Source organism: Artibeus jamaicensis, unplaced genomic scaffold, assembly GCF_021234435.1.
Source record: "Artibeus jamaicensis isolate MK-2021 breed Jamaican fruit bat unplaced genomic scaffold, CSHL_Jam_final contig_889, whole genome shotgun sequence".
In the NCBI taxonomy this organism is placed as follows: domain Eukaryota; kingdom Metazoa; phylum Chordata; class Mammalia; order Chiroptera; family Phyllostomidae; genus Artibeus; species Artibeus jamaicensis.
This window is the reverse complement of record NW_026522005.1, coordinates 5,144,732-5,170,332: the sequence shown is the minus strand read 5'-3', so window position 1 is coordinate 5,170,332 and position 25,601 is coordinate 5,144,732. Positions and strand designations below refer to the sequence as shown.

Here is a 25,601-nt window from a genome sequence, read left to right as displayed (position 1 = left end):
TGGGAAATGGAGAAGATTTAAAGCATAATGTACAGATATAAAATCACAGAGAAACAAAGGATTTCAAGATGTTTTAGCTGCTTTCCAAGTGTGCAGCGAGAACTTTGATTTGGCATAGCTCCAAGTGGATTGTCAATCATTTGGAAAAGACAGAAAAGTAAAGTAAAACAAGCCTGAAACTCCTCCAGGCAGAAACTTCAAGCTCTGTCTCCATTGTCCCAGTCTTGGTAAGCCGCTCAATTTTATCTGAAAACTCCTTCCCTTTTTCAATTTTCCTGCACCCAACTCTTTCCATGCTTCTGTCGTTGAAGACCTACATCTCTCCAAATCCTTCCCAGAACTCCTCCAGCCTTCAACAGCTCCGAAGCTCTCCTTAGAGCGGCCACTGCTTTTCCTGCCCATCATTCATCTCCCTTGTCCTGGTGGTGGCACTGACCTCTGGTGCGGCACAAGGTTGGTCTTCTCTGAGGGTCCTGCTCCCCCTTCTGAGCTTGTATTTTTTTCCTCCACCTTCTTACCGGACATATGTGAGCCATCATGCACCTTCCCTCCCACTGACTTGGTCTAAAGTAACCAGAGTCTGACCCTGTCAGCCTGCATGGAACAGGCACTCTGTGGATGAGGGAACTTCACCCACACCCTGTACCTAGAGCCCAGTTCTACATTAACAAGTGCCTCCACCAGTTGTTTGTTTCTTCATGTTTTAAACTTTTGTGCATATTAATATCGTAAGCTCCTACAGTGTTATAACCAAGAAAAATACTTTATTTTCACAGTGTCATTCAACAGAACACTGGGCACTTACTTAATAAGTACTTGTTAACTCGGTGCTCGGCTTCCTGTAATGATTGACAGTTTCCCACTGCCCTTATGAAGCGGAGGTGTTTTCCTACCTTCTGGGCGCATTTTCCCAGGGCAGGCATCACCATGGTGCCCACGGGAGGCACGGGCATCAGGTGAGAGCAGGGCGCGCATGGGACCTGCATCCCTTGCATACCAGAGAACAGATGGACCAGACCCCTTCCACCATCCTGGTGTGAGGCTGCCACCTGATGACATGGTGGCACCAGGGGTTAACACTTGCTCATTTACCATCATTTTTCTAATAGCGACATGAGGCACAACATGTTCAAGTGGAGGTCACCTCCTTGTGTGCTCCGCGGGTGGCTGGGCGGGCAGGACCCTGGACGTCAGGGACCTGGAAGAGGGGCAGCCCAGGCTGGCAGGCTCTGCTCACTCCTGCTCACCAACACGTGGCACTTAAACTTCTAGAAAGTAAGCAGACATCCTCTCCTGTGCCTGCCTCTGTGGATCTCATCTCCTAGGCACTTATTTATTTTTACTGAGTAGCTAAAAATAAAATAATTTAAAAATATAAACCATTGAAAATAATTTGTACTGAGATAATGCCGTAGTCCCTTAGAGCCAAAATTTAACTAGAAGTTGTATTTTAAATTGTGCTCACATTTCATACTCTACTGTTCACTAGTTATCACCACAGGACACATACAAGACTCTTCAGTGGGGACCTAGCAGGGGTACAGTCTTCCACATAGGACAGTCCATTTCATGGCTTTGCAAACTGCTTGGGCCCCTGCACATGGGGACACTTTTTCCCCAAACGTGGAGCTTGGGGGCGCCCTGTGCAGTGTGAGCAGTGATGCCTTTCTGAGCCCTGGTGGACACAACCCAGTGCCATATTGTCATTCTGCAGGCACAGCCAGGGCTAGGACAGCTTGTGGTTGCTCCCTGCTCTCACACTCGGGGCCCCCCCACCCCACCTTGCTCATCGGGCAGCCCCGGACCACAGCACCATGGTCACGTGCAGGGAGACATCACTCTGCTCCGACAGATCCATTTGCCCAGGGGATTGCACATGCACCATGCGCTATTGCCTCCATCCTTCCTGTTGCATCCTTTTCAGGGCTCATCGGGCAAAAGTATTCTAGGAGTCTTTCTAAACTGGTGATTGGAGGAAGAGTGGAAAACAGCTGGAGCTCTTTCATGCGAAACGTAAGGTGTAATCAATTGAATTATCAGATGATCTGTCTGAAATATAGTTGAATTCCCAAAGTTGACTATTTTTCAGTCTTACTATTGTGCCAGAATTTTTTTCTAATGTTCACAAGGACTTGATTCTTTAATTTTTAATTGTTGATGTTTAATTCGATTAAGTTAATGAAGAGTTTATCATTAACTCTATGAACATTCACTGAATATCTATACGGATGTGTTTGGTGCTAGGCTGCCTGTAAAAAAAAATTCATTTATCATGCCTCCTACTCATTTGTTTATTAAATATTTGTTGAGGGTGTCCTGTGTTCTGTACACTAGGGATTCAAAAGAGAACAATGCTTACGTGGAGGCAGAAATCTGCATCCTAATGGTGAGTTAGGACATTTCCTGGAGGCTGGTGTGGGAAGGCGGGCCTGCTGGGAGAGGTTTCCCCTCTAAAGTGGTGGTCACTGCAGGCCTCAGTCAGCACAGGCGAGCTCAGCAACAGTTTTTGGATGAGGTAGCTGAGGAGCAACAGGTATATCTGGCTGGAGAAAGCCAAAGTGCGAACCTGCTTGCAGAAGAGGTTGTCTGAGGGGATGTCCCAGGTCCCCAAGGCCAGCCAGGAGCCCAGCCTGAGGCAGAGGGAGAAGGAAGAAGACAGTAGTTCTGGTCCTGACGGAGTTTAGTCCAGTGGAAAGGGGACAGAGTATTGACATCTGCAGTGCAGCACAGGGTTTGCTACATTCAAAGTATCTTTGGAGCGAATGGACTTCTGTGAGACTAGAGACTCCCCAGAGGGGGTTCTCTAGGCCAAGGACGCATGAGCCAGATGAAAGGGTGCAAAGCCTGGCCAGGAGAGAGGGACGAGGGGACGGAAGGCTTGGAGAGGGGACACAAATGCCACAGTCAGCAACTGCAAGAAGTACCCTGTGACTGAGGAGTAGTGGATTAGAAGATAATAGATTTTACTTTACAATGAAAGGATTTGGATTATTATCCTCAAAATCAGAGAGTGCCATCAAAGTTCTTTTAATCAAGGGAGTGATGAAGAACATTCAGATCAGCATTTGCTGCAGATGAAGCAAGGCTGAGCCAGCGCACGGGTGGGTAGAAGCCTCCAGCCATAGAGAGCCAGGGGAAGCCTGAACTGGGAGGGAAGTTCAGGAACAAATGAAAGTGCTATCGAGTAGTAGCTACACAGGTGTTGGACACAGTCTGGCCATAACGAGGAAGTGAGGAGGGTGTTGCAAAGGTTACTCCTATGTTCTTGGTTTAAGCATGTGAACGAGTGGGAATGGTGTTCAGGGGCAGAGGAAGAACGAGTTAGAAGAAAAATTACGGATTTGTTGTGACCTGCTGAATCTGTACTGCCTGGAGGACAGTTCAGCTCTGCTATCCAGAAGTGGCTGATACATGAGGTGTGGGATCAGGAAGTCAGAAGCGGCCGTGTGTCTCCTGAACCTGAAACCATGGGTTTGAATGAAGTGCGCAGATGGAAGAGCAACATCAGCAGCACAGGAGGCCAACGAGAGCACCCTGGGAATGCCCGTGGTGGAGGGACAGGGATGAGGGGACAGAGTCAACTGGGGAGGCTGCTCAGAAACAGCCAGAAAAGAAGGGAGATGAGGCTGATGATGAAGAAGATGATGATGGGATGCTGGTGGTGGTGATGGTGGTGATGATGAAGATGGTGATGGTGACAATGATGATGGCGATGATAATGGTGAAAACGATGGGTGGGATCAAGACTTACAATTTTCACAGCATTAGAACAGGTTTATTGACAGTTTACTAATAAACTTCCACATAGAACCTCCTATTATTTTTTGCCTGGTTTCCTCTTGAACCCTCATGGGTTTATGGCCAAAATGCTCTTAATAAAGATTATATCAATTATAACTTGATTTTGAGATATTTAATTTTTTGATTTGAAGAAGGAAAGAGGTGAGAGAGAAGGAGAGGAAGAAAGACATCCATTTGCTGTTGCACTTCCTTGTTCACTCATTGGTTGATTCTTGAATGTGCCCTGACCTGGGAAGGAACCGGCAACCCCTGTGTGTGGGGCATGGCGCTCCAGCCAAGTGGGCCGCCAGGCTGGGACCCTTAACATCTTAAATCGCCTCTTTGGATTGTACTGTTTTTCTTCTTTTATTGTTTACATGAGTCACTTGCACTTTTAAAACCCTCCATTACCCCTAAGAAGTGGCACCCGTCTGTTCTGGATGTCTGGAAGGAGTCGAACGTGTACTGTGGAAGGAGGAGCGGACTGTGAAGGGGACTGTGTCAAGGACACTGCTTTCTGCTGTCACTCTGGTCAAATGAGACAGTTCTCCTATCAGATCTCTGAGGTGAGGTTGGCACGTGTTTGCTGACCATCTGTGTGAACTAGGGGACAAGCTGCGAATAGTTGTACGTGTACAGGAGGCTTCAGTTGAGCAGGGCAGCGGGAGCCTGGGGAGCCTGAGTCCTCATTCTCATCTGTAGCCCTCCCGGGGCCGGAAGTTCACCTCCTTGGTTTCCTTACTTACATAGTGGAAATGGTAGCACTTGCCTCTCGTGGGGTGTTGGAAAATTAATTCTCTACTGTGAGTAAAATGCTTTGCAGATAAAGGGGGCATTATTTAAGTAGCATTATTACTGTTTTTTGTTTCTAAGGGAGAAGATGCACAGATGACCTTGACCTTGGCAAGGGTTAGCCATGCAGCTACACAGAAGCACACAGTGGTGTGGTTAACAGCTAAACTCCAGGTTGTCAATGGCAGCGGTCCCCAACCTTGGTGGCCCCAGGGACCGGTGTCGTGGAAGACAATTTTTGAAGGTAATGCTCCAATGGAGGGGGAGCATTACTTTCAAGTTCACCTCCTACTGTTGGGCCTGGTTCCCAAGGGACCTCTACTCTATTCCTACAAAGTAAAACTGAAAACAAAACTATTGCAAGAAACTGTTAAGTAGATAGCCGGCATTTAGGCTTTTCTAAATAATCTACAGGAGGAGGTGGGACGCTTCAGAGGCTCAGTGGGGGGGCGGGGGTGCAGGAGGCTCCCTCACTGTGCAACAGAGGCCATGGGCGGGCGGGCAGAGAGGTGCCCTCCGCGCTCTGGGAAGGCGGTGGTAAGGCCTGACCTATCTGGCAGGTGCGGGCCAAGGCTGCGACCCCGGGACAGTGCGGCCACCCACTGCCTGGTCGCGCCGGGACGGGGGCTTGGGGGCGGACCAGCGGCGGTTTGAGGGTGTCAGGACCAGCGCCACCACGTGCGTCCTGGACAGTGGCGCAGGGCGGCCAAGCCGACTCCTATCCGCTGGGCCGAGGGGAGCGATCCAGCTCCCCCTTCCCAGAGCCCAGAGCCCGGCAACGCCAGCCAGGGGGCCGCCAAGCCTGGGCTCCCCCTGCGCGCTGCCCGAATGAGCAACATGCATCTGGTGGTCTTTCTTCTCTGCCCCGTGGAGCTCCGCTGGCTTTTGTTCCACTGAAGGCCCCCGGGGGAACCCTCACCTTGGGGAGTGGACTCTGTAGGGTCCCTGTCCCAGGATTCAGCTTCCCCGTGAGGGGGACGCCCTCATCTCTGTCCGCCCGTGGCCCCAGTGCACTGAAGGACATTCGGATCACCCAGCCTGGAGGGCCGCAGCTCCAACCTCAGCGCCGCCCCCAGCACCTCCCCGCCCCCCACGACAACACCCGTGCCCTCACCCCCATCTGCATTGATTGCCCTGCTCAGTGGAGCCCAGGAACTCCTGGAGATGGTCCCGCGGGCTGACAGCTAGAGGTCTGCAGGAGATGTGGTTCCGTGTCCACGTCGTGGGACAAAGTTGGGTTTGATTCAGTATGCTTTATTAATTGGTGTGTAATCAATTAGAGTAAAAAAAGTCTTTACTCTTAAAAAGTACTTCTATATGACTACAATATTACTGACATTTTAAAGGTAAAAATGATTCCAGCAGTATTGCATTTCTTGCTTCTTTAAGTGAATGTTGATGTGCTTGCATGTTGAATGTAATTGTGTTCTAGGTTAACTTCTCAGCCCGATGCTACATCACCAGACAGACATGGTAGCCTGAGTCTGCATTAAGAACCTGGTTCGTGTTGAAATTCTTACCATGTTAGAGCTCAAAGCATTGGAGTGCGGGAGAATGGAGTGATTCACTAGTGTGATCAGCATACAGTTGGAAATGGCTGGGTTTCCCTCATAATGTGTGTGTGTGTGTGTGTGTAATTGTTCAATGTACAGAAATCAGTGAAGGGAAATAATTTCAATGATTATAACCAGCTGTAAACAGTCATACAGATTTTAGGTTATTGGATGTTAAAGCCATTAAGAGGTTACACTAAACGTTTTGTTCTCTTTTCAAAGTAGTTTTTATTTTCCATTCTATACTCTGTACATGGAATAGGAAATATCAATATATCTCTTCTGTAGCAAACCTTTGCAAGTCACCCCCTTAGAGGAGAAAAGGAGGGAGAGGGAGACTTTGGGAACATAAAACACATGCAGTGAAACCGGGGGGAATTAGAGGGTCTCAGTTTCTCTGGTCTGAGTGAGCCTTCTCATCATCCTCTGCAAATTCAAAGACCAGAAGGATCTGTCTTCATGGACCTGTGCCCTGAAAGATATTATGGCATGATTGACACTTTGTAAGGTGAATTTAAAAGGTTACAAGATGACATGGAACAGTTGTTGGGTATATGGAAATTCTTTGTGAAGGGGGTGGGGGAGCTCTAGGCATGGCCCCTTGACCTCAGAGAACAGGTGGCTCCCTGTCCAGCAGCCACAAGGAGCAAGGAAGCAGCCTGTGCCTGCAGTTCCAGCCTTCCCAAGGCCACCGTGCTTATCACAACCCTGCAGCACTTTCAGGTGCCACCAGGGCTCCCTCCTGGCTGCCACTGCTCCCTCCCTAACTCGGCAAGTACACCAGGCTGGAGGGGGTGGGGTCTGTCTCAGGACCCGCCCCCATGGGTGCACTCCCTGCAATGTGAGTAGTGAACAGCATGCCCAGCCCTGCTGGTTCTCTGTGGTGCCCCACCAACGTTATCTCCATGTTGTCGGGTCGCCTGCTGCATGGTGTTTTGGATGGGAATGGAGAAGGAACTCAAGGGCTGTCCCTCTGCCCCTAAACCAGACACCTTCCCAGAGCCCTTGGGGAGGCTAAATCACTCTGCTGCTACAGAGACCAGGGGCTAAAGTATGCACTTCAGAACACTGGTCCTTCCAGGTGCATACCACCCATTGGGGCTCCAAGAGGGGACACTGCCGCCAGGGCATCCAACCCATAGATCCCCTTACCTTCTAGTAAGTCCCATTGGTCCATAAGTACCACGGGCCTTGGGCAGACAGAGCAATCCAAGGGCTCCACACAAGGCCAGGCTGTGGGCTGTGGTGCAGGTGGGGGAGCCCTGTGGCTGGACGCTGTGCTGAAGCCCAAAGAGGTGGTGAAGGAGGGCAGGATGTGCTCCAGGCAGCTGCCCCAGAATCCTAAGGACAGAACACACACTTGTTGCAGACTGGTCCTCTTGCCTAGCAAGATGGGAGCAGTCTTCCTCTGTGTCCATGTGCAAAGGCCAGTGAGAAGGCAAAACAGTGTATTTCCTGAGGCACCTGTTGTGTATTTTTTTTGGAATGGGGGTGGCACTAATTAAAGTATCTAATTAAACCTAAGTACATTTTTAAACTCTGCAACATTCTAGCATGTGCTCAGATAAAGTACACCAGTGTTTACTGATCCAATGAAAGCACAATTAAAGGGAAGAGGCTCCCTTTATGTCTAAGGTAGCAAGGTGAGCAGGCCAGGTCATGGTCAGGCCTGAGCACTGCTTCTGATCTGAGAGACTGGCAGAGCTCCAGGCATGAAGGCCTACAAGGAGTCTCACTGAATTCGGTTCCTGGCCACATAAGAACCTCTCTGGGTCCGTAAGTGAAGGGCAGACAGAGCAAAAAGCAGACCACTGGCAGGGTGGCCCTCCACCGTGTCTCTTGCACCAGTGGATTTCCTCTCCCATCAGGCTCCTCAGTGCAGAAGGTACAAGACCGTCAGGGACGGCACATTAACTAGATGAGGAGAAACAGGACTTCCCCAAGAGCCTCTGTGCTTACATTGGCCTCGCTGGGTGTGATGGAGTGAACTGTGGGACTGGCCATCATTTCAGGGGCAGGGCTCTGGACTCTCAGCTGATAATTTCCTCCAGGGTGTGGGCTGTGCTTGGAAGCGTGAGCCCGGAGAACGTCCCTGCCTTCTCAGCTGTGGGAGGCAGGGATGTTCTCCTCCTCCTTCCCTTCCTCCATGACACGGGCACCCGTGACCGTGTAGTTCCCTTAGTACTTCGACAGGAAGTCCTCCTGAACATGACAACATTGCTGTGGGAACTGTGTGGAGGGGCCTCAGAGAAAACACTTCATTGGTGAGTTCGGTTACAGTCCCCACCTCCCCTCCAGCCGAGACCCCCAGTGACCAGGGGCCCAGCTCCACACTGACGGGCACATCAACAGACGGGGGCTGGGGCTCCACCGAAGCTCAGATGCCCAAAGTCAGAGTCTGGGGTGTGGTGGGAATGAAGGGGAGCCCTTCACCATCAGGCTTTCCTCCCTGTGTACGAGTGACAAGCTGGTCCAGACCGACTAGTCCTAGTGATGAATCATGCCAAATCCCATCAGTTTCTGGAAAGAAATTCTGGTCCCCATTGTGCCTGTGAATGTTAGACCCAGGGCTCTTCCTTGCTAGGAGGAGAGGTTCTGTCACACAGACACCTCACATGACCTGTTCTGTGAAGACAGGACCAGGCCTCTGGCTTGAGGTGTGGGTGCTTCTGGGGAGGACATGACCCTCAAAATCACTTCACTCTTCCTTTTGTTTCACTGAATGAAGTTCAACTTGTGGACTTGAGAGCATTAGGTATGGGGTTTCTTTCCCAGTCCCCAGGGGGTAAGGATATGCCACTTCTGGCCACCCCTTGAGGGGAACACATAGCTATATTCTTCCCCAGTAGAAAGTTAATCAAAATCCAGGTAGATGGTAGCTGTGAGCCTGTGGGTAATCACACTAGAGATAAACAGAGGCAAGCTTCCTGCTGCAGGATAGAAACTTGGTCACCCAAAGGGCTAGAAAACATGGCTTAATACCATAGAGCCGGGCCTCTGGCATTTATGGAGCTTTAACTTTTTAGCCCAAGACTGACGGAAAATTCGCCCGTGGCCTTGCTAGCTTCATAGGCTCACCTTGCTCCCACCTGTCTCCCTAAATTGCCCAAGATTCTGTTAACAGCAGCTCAGTGAGGAAAGCCTGTGGCAACTCTCAGCAGTATAACCCAGGGACGGGTCCCTCCTCCTGGAACTCACTGAGCTGCTCTTGGTGGCGGCTGTGTGTTGAGGACTGGGGGCAGGGCAGTGAAGCACATGGACAACGTGCCAGTCCCCTCCCTCCTGCCCATGCAGGGTGTGCACCCATGGGGGCTGGGGGCCCTCACTATTTCTAGGCACTGGTCCCAGTGGATTGGAGGGAGCAGGCATCCAGCTTGGTGCACTTGGGAGCCTGGGTGAGTGCAGGCCACCCACGCTGGATGTGACCAAGCGCCTGGTCTCAGGCCATGTATCCCGCCCTCTGCCTGCACCCCGTGCTGTGGACCCACTGCTGAGGCTGAGTGCGCAGGTGCCAGAACACGATCCCAGGGGAAGATGCCAAGCCATGAGTGTGGGCCCTCAGTTCCCAGACTGCACCCCTGCACACTCAGGATGGTCCTGGTGGTCTGTTCCTTCCTGGTTGTGGCCCAGCTCTAGATAAGCTAACGTGGCATTTTCAAGGCCAAGGTTGCACAGCGTGATCCCACCATGGTCAGTCAACTTTAGGAAAACTCGGTGTCTAGATCTGTATCCCCATAAGACCACCCCTCTTCAGTCTGCACTTGTAGCAGGGAAATTGGCAAGAGTCTGCCGTGGGCCACCCTCCTGAGTGCAAAGGCAGCTTCACTGGTGGGCCTTCCAGAGGGCAGCACCCGCCTGCTGGTGCCCACCTGGCCTGCATCTCCGTGGTCCCCGTGCACAGGAGCCACCTGAGTCCTGTCTAACCTGCCAGGGTTTATCACAGAGGTGAGAGCACTGCAGGCTGTTCAGTGCTCTTCACAGGGCCCAGCACGCTTCTGCTAACTTCTTGGAATTGAAAACCCCATCAATAGCACTTCAAAACTTTCCCTGAAGTCTTTTGTAAAGTAAAAAAGTATTTTATGAGATACTCATAAGCACTCTCTAACTTATCTGGTCACAACATAGTTTTTTTTTTTAAGTGGCATTAGGAGAAAGAGCTCTATCCTGTGGAAACCACCCACACCACTGCAGTGACAAAGGAAAACGTGTTTGGGACCAGAGGGTAGTATCCGCTTAGAGAAATCACTGCAGCACAAACCACTCTCTTCACTGTTAGGAAGACCCAGGGGAACGTGGTCGATGCTGCACGTGCAACGTTCCTTCAGTGCCTTGCTGTGGCTCCCAGGGACCCTGTGGCTGTCAGGGACCCTGTGGCTCCTATTGCCCAGGATTCACTTGTGTCCATACCAGGTCCCACATGTATCCAGGAACACACATTTTTCCCGTGGTCCTTTACAGTGTGCTCTCTATTGCTGCCTTCTCTGCTTCTCTCTCCCTCTCCCCCCCCCCATTTCCCACTTCACTCCCTCACTCTGCCAAAATCTGGAACTTGGGTTTGAGGTTGGGTCCTAACATAACTTACAGGTTCACAGTTTTCTTGGCTGAGGGAAGCATTGTTCTCTCCTGCTTCGTCGATGTATCTAATCCAATCCAATACGAACCCAAACAGAGTAGAATAGATTAGGTCTTTGGTCATTTTTACATTAATCTACGTTGCTTATATTTTTGACATACTTTGCAGTTCTTTTGATGGCACATAAATTAACTCAGCAATTCAAACATGGGTGGGAATTCAATGTGCAAAACTATGTCAGGAAAATAAGAAATGACCCCCAAAGAACAGGTTGCCCTAGTCACGTGGGAGCTGGGCAGCACGTCCAGTCCTGAGAGCCTCCTGTCTACACGGGGAGCCCTGCACTCCAGGGATCACGGGTGGGAGGGCGCAGTTGCTTTGGGAATCCGTTAGTGGTGGAACCTGCCCTGGGGGAAATGAAGTGTGTGTGTTGGCAATATCTTCGGCTCCCCCTGCATAGAGATGACAAAGAAACCAGAACTTCCTCAGGAATAAGGGACCATGCTTGGCAGTCTGAGCACATGTCGTGCAGGAGCAGCCAGAGTCTGTGGAAGTGGACAGTCCTTGGGCACAGAACGATCTATGGGTTTCTCTGGAGAAGAGGGATGGTGGTCTGGGGGCTCAGCTTGGCAGACATTTGTGCTCTTTCACTAGGGCTTCAGGATTTAAACTGCATAAACTGGCAAAGAACTTACCTTTCAAGGAAAGAGGCCCATTTCATCTTCAGATCTTCTGATCTGCAGATGAAAAAGAGGAGAAAAGTTTAAGTGATGAAAACTACAAAACCTACCATGGCAGCTGTGACTCCAGAGGAAGATGGTGCAGCCAGTGGGTAGCAGTGTGGACGCCTGTGTAATTGTCCCTCCTCCAAAGGACTGTCCATGGACACCGTCCTTCTCGGGCAGTGGCACACTGAGGGGACGTAGATTGTGAAGTGCGAGACAAGTTGCTTCTGGGGAGGGAAACACTTGGAGCACGAGGAGGTGCAGGTGGTGGTGGTCCGCCAGCTGGGAGGCCTCTGCACTGCTCTGAGCCTCAGGGCCCGGAGCTGAGAGAGGGCTGGTCACATCTCCCAGTGGTTCTACATCCTCATCCTCTCCCCCACGTGACTACGTGGCTGGTGGAGAACATGTGAAAACCATTGATCCAAACCAAGGAAATCACCCCAAAGGGGCCACCCTGTTCCCATCAGGCATATTTTTTCAACCAGGAAACTTTTGGGGGAAGCACAAGGTAGACCGATGTCATTAGGGGTGCTCACAAAGTGAGTGAGTCCCTGGCTTCACACACCATCAGATGAAACGGCTTCCCTCTGACGGGCATGTAAGTGCAGGAGCACCTGTGGGTCTTACCGAAAGGTGGCCAGCACGCTCCCCGAGGGCCAGCACAAGAGCAGGGACCTCTTGGCACCTGTGGCCTTTCCTGTAGTGTTGTCAGTGATCCGCATGGTGCTTAGTGGAAGTTTCAGTTTGATTTTAAAAATCTTCCTGTAACTAGAGAGAGAAAGGGACAAGACCTTGGTTAGCTAGTTTCTCAAATATTAGGGGTGCAGCTGGGCTCACAGTAAGGTCCCGGCCCTCACTCTCCAGGGCCGCCTGCCTCCTCCCCCTGCCCACTCCGTGCCCAGCACAGCCGGGAGGACCTGGGGGAGGCCTGGCCAGCGAGGCCTGAGCACACTGCACAGAAGGCGGCAAACACCATCGTTGTGAACATCAGTGTTGGGTTCCACAGTCCTGTACATTTTAGACCTTTTTAGGACGATTAATCAATTTCATATCTGTGTATACATTATATTTCTTATATTGTATGTTAGTTTTCTTTTTATTATTTGCTCACATTCCTTATATATCTGAAAGTATTTGAGGGGCTGAACCAAGATACATGATTTCTAAAATATTTGTAGAACCTTTCTTAAGAGAGACTAACAAAAAAAAGGTTGGATTAGACAGATTTCAAATCCATTTTTACCCTTAACCTGCAAAAAAGTTTCCTGGTCTTAATTCATAGATTATATTACATTTCTTTACTGAAGATGTAGCTCATCCCAGTTCCCCTTAGATTCTGGCTGAGCCCCAGATGGTCAGTCTGCCAGTGGACCCCGTGTGCAACCCGTCACCGAGTCATCCATCCAAAGCAGACCAGTGGCCAGCAGGGATTCTAGGTGAGTGTGGCCATCCTTCCCAGTTCTCTCTGGGGACTGAGGAAGTGATCCACTTTGTCAGCAGGGAAACTGCTCTCTGGCCATTTCTACCTAATCTGCCTGACCTCTGACTAGAAGACCAGAGTATCTGTTGGTTAATTCACAACTTGAACATGGCGCTGGACTGTGGCTTCCACAGTCACTGGCCCTGTGTCGGTGCCCAGGCAGCGTGAGCTCCCGCTGTGCAAGAGCCTGCTCCTCAGAACTGTGTGTGCACACGCCAGAGGTACAGCGAGATGGAAGAAGCACAATTCCTGACTCCATGGATTGGGGGACACTGCCATGGGGCCAAGAAGCACAATTCCTGACTCCATGGATTGGGGGACACTGCCATGGGGCCAGGAAAGCAATGCTGTTTTACACTGAGGGTCGCTGAACATGCAGGTCTGTGCTCACCAGGACAGTGGGATGTAGACCTACTTTGCATTGGAGATCAACAGCAAATCTCTGAAGAGGAAGAAGTGGCGCCTCTTCCTCCTCCAGCCCTTCCCGATGACCACAGGGCTGTGGAGCAGCAGGGTGCGAGTGGGTGGTGAGGGGCTCTGGAAGCTGAAGTGCAGGCTGCTGGTGTGGATCTCCGGGGGTGTGGGGCCTTGTTGGCAGCAGTCCAGGCTGCAGCTGGGGACCTCAGTGGCTGGGAGGTCCTGCAGGCTAGAATTGTGGCTGTCACTGGGGACCTCGGGTGGTGGGAGGCCCTGTAGGCTGCAGCTGAGGTTGTAACTTGGGACCTCACATGGTGGGAGGCCCTGTAGACTGCAGTCAAGGGTGAAACTGGAGGTCTCAGGTGGTGGGAGGCCCTGTAGGCTACAGTCGAGGCTGCAACTGGGGTCTTCAACTGGTGGTAGGTCATGCGGGCTGCAGTCGGGGCTGCAACTGGGGTCTTCGACTGGTGGAAGGTCATGCAGGCTGCAGTCGGGGCTGCAATTTGGGACCTCAGGTGGTGGAACACCCTGCAGGCTGTAGTCCAGGCTGTCACTGGGGACCTCGGGTGGTGGGAGGCCCTGTAGACTACAGTCCTGGCTGCAGCTGGGGTCCTCAACTGGTGGGAGCGCCTGCAGTCTGCAGTCAGGGCTGCAACTTGGGACCTCAGGTGGTGGAAGTCCCTGCAGGCTGCAGTCAAGGCTGCAACTGGGCACCACAGGTGGTGGGAGGCACTGCAGGCTGCAGTCGAGGCTGCAACTGGGGTCTTCGACTAGTGGAAGGTCATGCAGGCTGCAGTCGGGGCTGCAGCTGGGGTCTTCGACTAGTGGAAGGCCCTGCAGGCTGCAGTCGGGGCTGCAGCTGCGGTCTTCGAATGGTGGAAGGTCATGCAGGCTGCAGTCGAGGCTGCAGCTGGGGTCTTCGAATGGTGGAAGGTCATGCAGGCTGCAGTTGAGGCGGTAGCTGGGGTCTTCAACTGGTGGGACACCCTGTAGGCTGCAGTCCAGGCTGTCACTGGGGTCTTTGACTGGTGGAAGGCCCTGCAGGCTGCAGTCGAGGCTGCAGCTGGGCACCTCAGGTGGTGGGAGGCACTGAAGGCTGCAGTTGAGGCTGCAGCTGTTGCTCTCTGGTGAGAAAGAGTTATGGAGGCCGGTGTCCAGCTCTGGAGAAGGGCTTCTCCTGCAACACAGCAAATGCCACCCACAGAAGGTGCCGTCACTGATCCGTGGTACTCTAGGCTTTAATACTAAAGATCGAGATTTGCAGAAAACTAAAAATGAGTCTCTGCCCCCTACCCAGAGCTTTGGGGCCCCAATGCTTGAGTCACCGAGTTACAGATAGCTGTTGAGAGACAAGAGGAGGCCACTGTTTCTAGGTCATGCTCTGGGCCCACCCACTAGGAGAGGCTGGAAAGGAGAAATCTGCACCACCAGCCTCCTCAGAGCTGCTGGGAAGGGAGGCCCAGGAGGCCAAAGTTCAGAGCATTACAGGAAGGCACAACCCAAACAAAACAGGGCAGGCCGTTGCCTCACATAGTCAAAATGAAATACAAGAGAGATTTGTGTAGAAGTGATGGCCATTTGGTTTCATGTTAGTGGACAAATCGAGATGCCTGAGGATTCTGGAAAGTTGGCCCGAATCTTAGCTAAATCAACAGTCACATCTGGGCAGAAATGTTCAAAGATCAGCATGTGCCACTGGGAACATCACCGAGTCCCTCAACCCAGGACAGTGCTTGGTTATCGGTGGAGCTGTGAGGAGGCGCCGGCAGGATGGGGGTCAGCAGGGGTGAGGCAGCTCTGAACAGAACAGGAAATGTCCGGATGCGGCCGAGGCACTGCCACAGCGGTATAGAAATTCTAACCACAGAGCAAAGAGCACCCCTCCCTGAGGTCTAAGGCCTGCTGTCTCCTTTTCAGCAGCAGTGGATAAAACAGCTCTTTGCAAACCCAGTGATCGAGTGAAGAGTTAGCCCATGTGGGTCTGAAGAAACCTAAGAGAGCGTCTCCGGGGACTCTGCGTCTGCTTCCATGACCAGGAGTAGCGTCTACCGGCCTGTGAACATGCAGACAATTTCCCCTGTTGGACAGTGTGGGTGGAGCTGGAGAACATTATAGTAAGTGAAATGAGCCAGTCAGAGAAAGACAAATGCCGTATGATTTCACTCCTATGTGGGCTCTAATGAACTGACTGAACTGACCAGGAAAAGGGGGACTGTCTCCTAGGTAGGGAACCGGATGGCAGCTAGTCGGGGGGAGGTTAGGCCGTGAAGAGACTGAGGAAAGAGGAAAAAGGCCTCATGGGCATGGACAACGTTGTGTTGACTGCTGGGGGGAGGGGTATAAGGGGACTGAGTGGCATGGCAGAAAATCCGATACAGATGAGAGTTAGGAAGCAGTATATTCAAAGACTACCTATTGCTGGACAGCCTCGAGTAATCACCAAAACGCTTGAATCGCTTTTTGATGAACTTGAACATCCTTTTGTCTTCAGTTCTCAGCCGAGAAGTGAAGTGTGTCTTCAGCCCTTGGCAGAAAACTGTCAAGAACTCAGAGAAGCCCGAGGGTTCCGCAGTTGTCTTGACGGTGGCCATTGTGACACCCAAGGTCAAAGGCTGGTGCCAGACCTGGCCCTCAGAGGGACCGTTTCTCTGATGTTGCCTCCGTCTTTCTCATTTTGAGTTCATCGTTCAATTTTGAGGCTTCTGTAGATGGCTCGCAGTTGTAAAGGAGAGAACCGGACTCCACCCACCCTTTGCCCTTTTTCCCCAGCAGTGCCACCCCTCCCAAACGCAGACCACCCACCGCCAGGGGATCTACTCGGTGGAGTCATTGCCACCCCCACAGGATCCTTGGTTCACTTCCTACTGCCACACACCTGCCTCCCACCCTTGCACCTCTCTCATCTGCGGCCACCCCTCACCTGTCCTCTCTGTCTGTGATTTTGCCCTGTCACACAGCCCACAGCAATGGGGTCACACAGGCCGGGGCCTTTTTTGGTCGGCTTTTTCCACTGGGCCCCCTTGAGTTGCGTCCACACTGTTGAGGTGGGAACAGGCCGTGACTCAGCATGGCTGGGCGGTGCTCATGGCCTGCATGTAGCACAGTTGGTGTGAGGGTTCCACTGGGGGGGGGGCTCCTGGGCGGGCTCCAGGCTGGGGCTGCGGCAGGTGAGAGCACCACACAGAGTCCTGCACAGGGTTTCGTGTCAGTGACGGTCCTCCTTTCTCTGGGTGAAATGTCCTTGTGTGTGCATGCCAGGGCACGTGCGAACTGTAGGGTTTGTTTTCGAGAAACTGTTCCACCGTTTCCCAGGGGGCCGTACCATGTGGCAGCCTCTCCTGCAGGGCACCAGCCACTCCGGTTCCCCCAGCTGGGGCGGGCTGAGGTGCTGTCATTCTCACCGCAGCCATCCTCGGGGCTGTGTGGGGAGCACCCTCCGTGGATTTAACTTGCGTCTCCCTGGGCTGCTGGGCCATTGGCCGGGCCGCCTCAGTGCCAGGGCACCTCCAGCAGGCTGCCCAGAGCCCTCGCCCTCAAGGCAAAATTCCTTCCCAGCAGAGAACGAACCAGAACCATCCCAGGGAGGAGGGACTTTCAGCTGAGCAGCCAGCCCTCCTTCCAGGACACAGGAAGGAGTCAGGTCCAGCTGCCTCGGGAGGTCCCACAGCCTCTTCCCACACGGGCATGGCTCTGTGACAGCCAGGGAGGACTGACACCGGATCCCACTGACACAGTCTGTCATTTCCCTGGTAGGCTTCTGGAAACAGTTCCTTGAACACAGATCTTCTATTTTCCACTAGACTCTAAGCACCTCAAGCAAAAAGTCTGTGTCTGGTGATCCCTTAATTTTCACGGCATTGGCCTGTTGGAGAAATCTAAAATTTTTCGTTGAATGACGCAGCCCCAACTCTCACAAAACAGACATTGGATTGGACCCCGTGTCTCACTTTGAGCTAGAACTGGCAGAGATTCGCCCTTGATTCTGCAGGGACAGCGTCCTGCGGAGAGTCGCCGACACCGGCCCCCCACTGGGGAGGCAGGTTGGGATTCACCGGGATTCTGGGTGGATCCAACACGCCAGGGAGGGAAAGAAATTCCTTCTGCCAAACGAAAAATGTCCAAAAAGCAGCAGGGTAACAATGAGTTGGACTTTCCTGCTTCTAAGTAGAGGGAAGAGAACTGAAATAGAAACTAAAAGCATGCCCACTGGCTTTCCTGAGTAAGTCCTTAAGTACGACCACCCTGGATTCCGAGTCGCTGCCCTGGTGAAGTGGCCACATCTTTGACACGAAGCCCCCTCTCCTGAGCCGTGTCCTGTCCCTGTGGCTCTGACCACGGGTGTGGACTGGGAAGCGGAGTCCGTCCTCCCCTGGGGGGCCGTCTCTGATGGCAGGTGTCCTGGTTCTCTTCTGCGCTAACTGTTCTGTCTGTCTGCTCTCTGGCCGCATCCCAAGATGCTGTGGAAAGGAAAATGGAGACAGTGAAATCATTTTTAAAACATGTTTGGGATCCTGCCTCCTTTCCCCCACCGTTTCCCTCCCCCCTCCTTCCTTCATGTCTCCCTTCTTCATCTATATCCCTCCTCTCCTCGCTGTGGAGACTACCAGGGAATTCTCTACATGTGCCGGACCTGATTTTCTGCAAGGCAATAACACAACTTTCCATAATGTCCTGTGGGTAAGGACAAGGGACAGATGGCTGTGTCACTATGTGAAATGGGAAGCAGTTGATTAATTGGAACCAGGTAGGAAATTTCGTGAGTTGTTACCAGTGAGCTCTCAGACCCCTGTTCTCCTTAGAGCAATATGCAGCACGTTCGATGAATAACTTTGTTTCAGTCCAGAAGGCATGCTGATCAAATCGGCACATCCCACGAAGCTGTGAGAAATCACATTTATGTTCGGATTTTCCTTTGAAGAGCTGCAGCAGGGGGACGGGGCCGAGGCTGGTCTGTGGGCCCAGTGTGGCCAGCGACCACAGCAGCTGAGGACGCGGCAGCTGCTCAGGGTGGAGGGGGAGGTTCTCTGAGAATCACCCACCGGGAAGCTATGAGAGGGCACATATGGGGACATGGCAGTTACGGTCACGGTCACACGGATGGGGAAAGCCAACCTCAGAAGCCACCTGCACTGAGTGTCTGTGGGGACCTGCTTTAGCTGCAAGAGCAGGTGCAACTGAAGATGCATCATGTCCCTGAAGCGAGGCCTAAGTGCACCAGCCGAGAGCAGCACCTGCGTCTGTTCTGGCTGCTCCCGCTCCTGGGACAGGTGAGCCGGGACGCAGCTCAGAGCAGGTGACAAGGAGAGGTGTTCAGGATGGAGGAAGATCAGGGGGCATGAGCCCTGGCCGGCGATGAAGGCGTTCTGTGCATGAGACAGTCTCCTAAACGTGAGCAGGTTTTCATTCATGAATGGCCCGACTGCAAGCACCGGGATGGCTCCCTGGTGCACAGGATAGGCCACCCCAGGGAGGCTGGGTTCGTTAGTTTGGAGGGATTCTTCTCTGTCTCTCTCTCATTTGAGATGAAGAAACTGTCTGTGTCATGAATGGAATTCCTGCCCCAGGAACGGGCAGCTCAGCTGCACTGAGGTGTGCGGTGGGTGTGGGGGAGGGGCCGCCCAGGGACACTCCTGGTGGAAAAGGACCCCTGACAGCCTGGCGCCCGAGTTCTTCCTGTCACCTCCTTTCTCCTCCTGTCACTGGAGTCTTCATCCTGCGGAGCCACGGAAACCTGCCCTCCGACTGCACAAGCCGCCTGCGGCCCAGCTGCTCACGCACTGAGACCCTGTCTGCCCTGCTCCGAGTCAGCCCTGGCAAGCTGGTGTCCTCTCAGCCTCCAGTCCCCAACCTGCATGACAGCCGTGATCGCAGCTCCCTGTTTGGGAGCAGGCGTCTGTGGGCACAGCCCCCGTGAAGCATTTCAGGCCAGTTTTCAGCACTTACACTAGGTTGTTGTGACGGCGTGGTTGTCCTCACCATCGCTGTTTGGATGGAGAAACCGTCCAGGGTGTTCCTCAGGGTGTGAAGTGTGGCCTGGGGGACAGACAGAGGGGGATGGACGGGAAAGCCGTGAGGGGGTGACGGCTGGTCCCCTGGGCCTGCACTGCAACCTCACTTCTCTGGCCCAAAGTTCTTTATTTCTCGCCTTGTCATTTTAATAATATTTATAGTCTCATTAGAAATCTGAGTAAATGAAAAGGGCCCCTTTTGCTGGGGCTGTATTTGGCCACCTTTCCCCACCAATTGAGATGACAAATCTGCTATCTGTTTTTGCCACGTCATCTAAATTGCAAATGACAGGGATGCCATGGCACCACAGGCCACTGTGGCTCTCACATTCATTCTAACAACCTCCATTGAAGTAGTCACTGTACAGTTTATTTTGAAGAGAAGACACAGCTTCGAGAGGCAAGAAGGAGTTTTCCAGAAACGTAGCAACATGAAGGCCTGTGGACCCTGGTCCCAGTAGGAGAAGAAAGCTGGCCTGTACTGGCCTCTTCATCAGCGGTGGTGACAAAAGGTCGGGACAGGCTGCAGTTCTGTTTTACTTCTGGCACGTGTTTATGTGTCTGCAGGGGACTTTCTGAGTGCCCACTTACCCTGTGGCCACACACACACACACACACACACACAGGTGTAAAGTGGGGGGTCTCTATAAACCAAAGGACCCGCAGACCCCGAAACTCACCTTTGTGGAGTTTGGTGCGTGAATGAAAATTGACTTCTGTAAAAGTCCTCCAAGTCCAGCTCATTGCTTAAGGGAAAGTGCTTTTCCCGCTTGTCTGCCTCCCCATTCTCATTCTTAAACCTCCCGATGGAATAATCTCTGAGACCTGCTGGCAGCGCAGGTCTGACTTGTGACTGTAAAACCTGCACCCACAACCACGGGAGGGAAGACGCCTGGGGCAGAGGGCAGAGAGAGGCCTTAGCTCCCACCCTGGTGTGGAGTCGGAGCCCACTGCTGCCCGTGCCCTGTGGGTGCCGGTGCCCCTGCAGGGGCTGAGGGGGCCGGAAGGGCACAAAGGACTCCCGTGGGGGAGGGGCATGGAAACCACTCTCTGCAAATGTTCAAGCCGTTTGGTGACTTTTCATTGAAGTTATTCTTTTATCTGAAATTGTTAGTTAAGAAACCTCCAAAAGGAGAATTGTTTAGAGGAGGAGCCACCACGGCATCTTGAGACAACAGGCCCTGAAGACGGACTGAATTCCGTGGCTGGGTTTCTGGGCGCCAGCTCGGGTGAGCAGTCTCCTGGCTCTGGGACGACTGTTCTTCAAGTCAGAGGCAGTTCCTCAGGCAACGTTTAAACTTCTTATTCTCCTGGTCTCTCTGGGAAGAATTTCTGTCCCATTGCTCCTCGGTCTTTTTAGAGGGTCATGGTGACTGAGAAATTTCAAGTGTCATGGATACAGTTTTTAACTATTTCCTTGTAAATCCTTCCTGTCCCAATCTGATCTGTAATTTCACATCATCTGTGTTCTTGGTATCTTACTGGAAACTTGGATTCTAATGTACGTTAAAGCCCCATTTTGGGGCCCTTAATGTTTCTGGCAGGCGCTGTGGGAAGAGCTTCACCTGCCGCGGTTCCCCAACTCCTCACAGTGACCCCACGTCAAAGAAATGACCGTCTCACGGTTTGTGTGAAGATAGCGATGGGCTGAGCTGGGGCCAAGGAGCAACAACATTTCAAGAGGGGCTGTGAGAGGGAACAAAGGGGAGAGAGCTGAAGGAGAGGCAGGAGCCGTAAGGACAACAGGAGACGGTCATCCGCGTGAATCTGGGAGGACAGGCAGCAGGAGAACAGCCCAGGACACAGAGGCCAGTCCGATGGCGTGAGGACTGAAAAGGCTCCTGGAATGGGGATGAGGAGGGTCTCAGAACCCTTTGCAAGAAGAGCTTATTACAGAAATGGGTTCTCACCACAGAATGAGGTCTCATTCACCAGACCAGGAGAATGAGCACTGAACAAAGTGTTTATTAGTAAAATCCTTGCAGGAAGCATGCCTGGTTCAAATCGGGGTAACTGGAGGAGGATTTTATGCAGGGAAATGTATAAAACCGAGGTGGGGAGGAGAAGCGCTGCAAAGGCTAAAGCCTACGACCTGAAAGCAGGGCTCCGTCACCACTCCAAACCCTGGCCAGGACGGGACTGGTTTCCAGAGACAAGAGAAAAGAGAGAGTGAGAGGTGAGCATTTTGTCAAGACGCTGGGCCAGAGAGCAGCAATCCTGAAGGCTGGTGGACTTGTTCGTCTCTCTTCCCTTCGCCATGCCCGAGTGAGGTCCACGTGGGCAGCGGTCACCTGGACTCGAGGGTGAGTGGAGGGTTTGCTCCACAACCATAGGACGGATGGCAACGTCCCTCCCAGATTCAGGAGAATCCATCATCTTCTCTTTTTCATACTGTCTCTCTAGGGAGTTAATAGGTAAAATTATATTAGACTGCATAATTAAATGACAAGTGGTGTGCAGTTTTTGATTGGGGTGTTTAATGAAATTCTCTTGGACATACTATGTATTTTCACAGTCACATTTGTTCTTCAGTTTTCTGACAGAAGCTCACCTCACTGCGCGAGCAGGTGGCAGATGCGGATTTTCACTGTCATTGCTGCTATGGAAGTTTGAACTTTGGCCCCAAATGCTGAAAGTCATTAGCTGCAAGATGAGTGTTTATGTGTTCTTAGTCTCCCAAAAGACTTGTTTCCCGGGCTGAGAGCATGTCTTCTTTTCTGTGATCGATTCTTCCCAGGTTAGTGTCAGTTAATGAGACCTCAGCCAGCATCCCCAGAATTCCCAGAATCCCCCTGGGAGCAGACACCTGGGCCTGGCTCAGGTCCACTCGGCACCTGCACCCTCGGCAGTGCGCTTGGGACCGGTGAAGGGCGGATCTGCAAGGCAGTCGAAAGCTTCTCTTTCTAATAGAATCTACTTGTGTCTCCTGAATTTAAATGACGGATTTTCAATTCCTCTTCCAAAAAGCTGGGACAGTTTTTAGTAGCCATCACACAGGAAACTGTAAAGATTAAGTAAAGTTTGCACATTGCAGGTTGAGAGAATGACAGCTGCCATTAGTGCTAATGTGACACCCAGCCATCGGTGACCCACGCCAAGCCAAGCTTTGCTCACAGGTCCTCTACCACCCTCAGGGGTACCTGTTGAGTCTCCAGCAAGTGGAAGCTCTAGGAGAGGGGTCGCCTGTAGGCCAAGAAGAAACACGGCCCCAGTTTCCAGCTACAGCTCAGTGCCTGAACCATTAATGAGGGAAATCTTACAGCTGCAGAGAGCCGGTGTGGAGGAAAGTCCTCGGGCCAAAAATGGCTGTCCTGTGAATTACAAATGAGCTAAACAATCCCTTCTTTCATCCTCAGGTTCAGACTACCTCTGGTGATACTATTTTAAGGCAAAGAATACATTTACAAAGTCTTAAAGGCCAGGGTGAAGGGGAAGAAAGGGAAGGGGTGGGAGGGCCTGATGAGAAATGAGACACCCCTGGATTTCCAGCCATCGAAGTTCACCCATGAATTCCAAAGCCGTTCCCTGGGTTGGCAGCAGAGCACTCCACTCAAGCAGAGAGTGTGAGAGGCATTTAAATTTAAGTAATCGAGATAAACAATACTTCCGCACAGTGAGGAAAAATGAAAATGAATGCCAGAACATGCATGATGAACAACAGATCAAAATTCTAATGACATGAAATACCCTTGCACTTGCAAGTTCCCGAGAGACTTATGAAGGAAGAGGGCATGATGCAAATGTTATTTTGGGCAAATACCACTCCATCTACAGAATTCTAACCAAAGGAGCGTGAAAGGATGTGAGCTGCTAAGTATCCTCAGCTGCTAAGGATTGCAGCTAAGGACTAAAAAAAATAGTAATATGTAATAAAAATTAGTACACAACACTGATTTTTATTTTGAACAATATAGTCACAGTGGGGTCCTGTGAAGACATTTCAGTAACGTGAAGTTAAAGAAAAATTATTCACAATTGTTACGGCGTCATGAGAAGGTGTCCAACATGGCAATACTGTTGGTTAAAAACAAGTAATCTTGAAATTACCAATGTGTTTGTTTCCATTAAAGCCAAAAATGTAATATTACATTAAATTCTTGTTTTGGGATAAATAAAATTCAGTTTAAATAAAGTTGAAATTTAATACATGCTGTTTCAAAAGTCTGGATGTTAAAAATTAAAAATTTTAAAATTTTATGTTGATGTTAAAGTGTTGTTTCAATGTTAAAATATTTTAAAATTTTATATTTATATTTAATATTAAAATATTTTAATATTTGAAAAGGTTTAAGGAAATGTTTTTTAAAAAGATCTTATTTATTTTTTGTAGAGAGATGGGAAAGGAGGGAGAAAGAGAGGGGGAGAAACATCAAGGGTTGAGAAAAACACCTCTTGGTTGCCTCCTGCTCGCCCCCAGCCCAGGCCCTGGCCCTGGCCCCGAAACCCAGGCGTGTGTCCTGACCCACAAGCCAGGCGCCCAACCCACGGAGCCCCACCAGCCAGGGCAGAAAATGCTGCTTTAATGTTCCCACTTTTGAGTTTTTCTACTCCACTGGGTAACACTGAAATATTGAGAAATCATCACAAAAGTCAAAAACTGTACAGGGGCCTCTTCCAGGGGGCCCCCTGATGGCCTCACCCCAACTCACTTCCACATCATCCTGCTGTGGCCCAGTGGCACCCCATCCTTTCTGTGCTCCCCTCTCTGAATCTGAGGACATCTCGCATAAGAACTACCCTCAATCTGTAAAAACGACCAAATACGCTCTAATTTCCAGCTTCAAAGCCTTCAGTAAACGGATTCTTTGTGAAAATGGCTTCGCTAGGTGTTTTGTGCGAAAGTAAAACAGAAAACTCCGGGGTAAGTGTAGAAAAGGTGAGGTTCTGTGCTTGGTACCTAAGGCAAATGGCTCCAGCAAGGCCCAGGCAGAGCTCCGTGTTCAGCAGGTAGGGCCACCAGAGGAAGGTGTTCTGCTCACTATTAAACCAGCTCAAAATTGTTCAGTAGGGCCACGATGCGACGGTGTTTCTGTCCTGAGGCCCAACACACTGAAAACGAAGGCCTAAGTCTGCGTTTTCCGAATGCAACCTCCAGAAAAGGCCACCTGCGCGCCCTCTTGCGGACAGCCTGAGAATCGCGCTTTAAGGAAGAAGAGAAGGAAACTTGGCAGTAATTGTGTCCGTGACTCCCCCTGATGGCCATCCTCTGAATTACCAAAATTCTCAATGGCCCAGTCTATTGATATTTCTGGCTAGGGGCGGGAATGATGCTCTGCTCCTTCACTGCCTGCTCTCTTAGCGCCGATGTACTCTGGATTCATAGCTGGGACAACAGGAGAATCATCAATCTTTGGAGACAGTTGAACACTATCCCCCCTCAGTCATGCCTACGTGACAGAAACGACTGCAGAGGTCCTTGGAAAAGAGGGACTATCACTCAAATGCAGAAGACACAACGCACCTGTTTCCACCATCTGATGCTCCAGCAGATCTTCGAACCCTTCGCAACAGAACACAGCCTTGCTGCACGAACCGTATCCTCCCTTGTCAACTGCTCTGTAGCCTGGTCACAGCCTCAAACACCTGGATCAGACGGAAGAAGAAGATCTGGCTTGTCCCTGCGTGGGAATTCTTGTTTGGAAGTATGTCTGAAGGATCCAAAAGTACCTGAAAGAACAGAAATACAGCCACTGGGCCTGGGAAGTTGTCAGAGTTGACACAGACACCGAAATGTGCCTTCCCCTCATGTAAGAATCATCAGAGGAAAGTCGACAAATGAACCAGAAAGTTACATTCGTAACTCTCTCTACTCAATGCATTGTTCACTAAGCCCCAGTGTCGACTCACATTTCTGCACCAGCTGAGAAACACAAGAAACAAAAATCGTGGGGTTATCTTAAAAAATATAGTAAGTCTTGAATTTATAAAATTATGGTGATAGCGAAGAACATGACCACTTTCTTAAATAAATAACTTAATGACATAATTTTAACTTTTTATGTTTTTTGGCGGAGTTCAGGGGAAGCACACATTTGAAAGGTGATGGGCAATCAAGGGAAGATGCATTGAAGTTCAGAATGCAAGCTCTTCTCCTCCTAGTAAACCAGCCCACCCAGAAGAAGTAGTAGAAGAAAAAAAGATAAAGGGCAGAAAGGTATTAAAATATTACCCGCAATTTCTAGAAAGGCACATTAAAGCATTGGTGAGATCCTCTAAGGCAAAGATTCAGGAAACTCTCCCAAACTGGTATCCCTCCCTGTCGTCTGAGGGGGT

The 25,601-nt window shown here is 51.1% G+C and overlaps 1 protein-coding gene and 1 pseudogene across 1 annotated transcript; one reads left to right on the top strand and one right to left on the bottom strand.

Moving 5' to 3' along the window:
• Nucleotides 1–6,417: 6,417 nt before the first annotated feature.
• LOC128625804 (proline-rich protein 36-like) lies at nt 6,418–15,911 on the bottom strand. Its single transcript, XM_053654962.1, has 7 exons — nt 15,733–15,911; nt 13,319–14,497; nt 12,051–12,191; nt 11,394–11,435; nt 10,708–10,765; nt 7,278–7,466; nt 6,418–6,597 (listed from the first exon to the last, which is right to left on the bottom strand). Exons 1-6 carry the CDS (start codon nt 15,909–15,911, stop codon nt 7,281–7,283), a joined length of 1,785 nt encoding a protein of 594 aa, XP_053510937.1. The 3' UTR covers nt 6,418–6,597; nt 7,278–7,280.
• Nucleotides 15,912–24,580: 8,669 nt separating this feature from the next.
• On the top strand, nt 24,581–25,079 carry LOC128625803 (interferon alpha-17-like; annotated as a pseudogene).
• Nucleotides 25,080–25,601: the final 522 nt, after the last annotated feature.

Excerpts from the sequence above, each read along its gene's own strand:
- LOC128625804 (XM_053654962.1), bottom strand. The coding sequence starts at position 15,911 with ATGGCCACCGTCAAGACAACTGCGGAACCCTCGGGCTTCTCTGAGTTC. Across the intron at positions 11,436-12,050 it reads AGCGTGCTGGCCACCTTTCG|ATCAGAAGATCTGAAGATGA; the intron begins GTAAGACCCACA and ends TTTCATCTGCAG. Across the intron at positions 10,766-11,393 it reads TGGGCCTCTTTCCTTGAAAG|ATACATCGACGAAGCAGGAG; the intron begins GTAAGTTCTTTG and ends GGATTGGATTAG.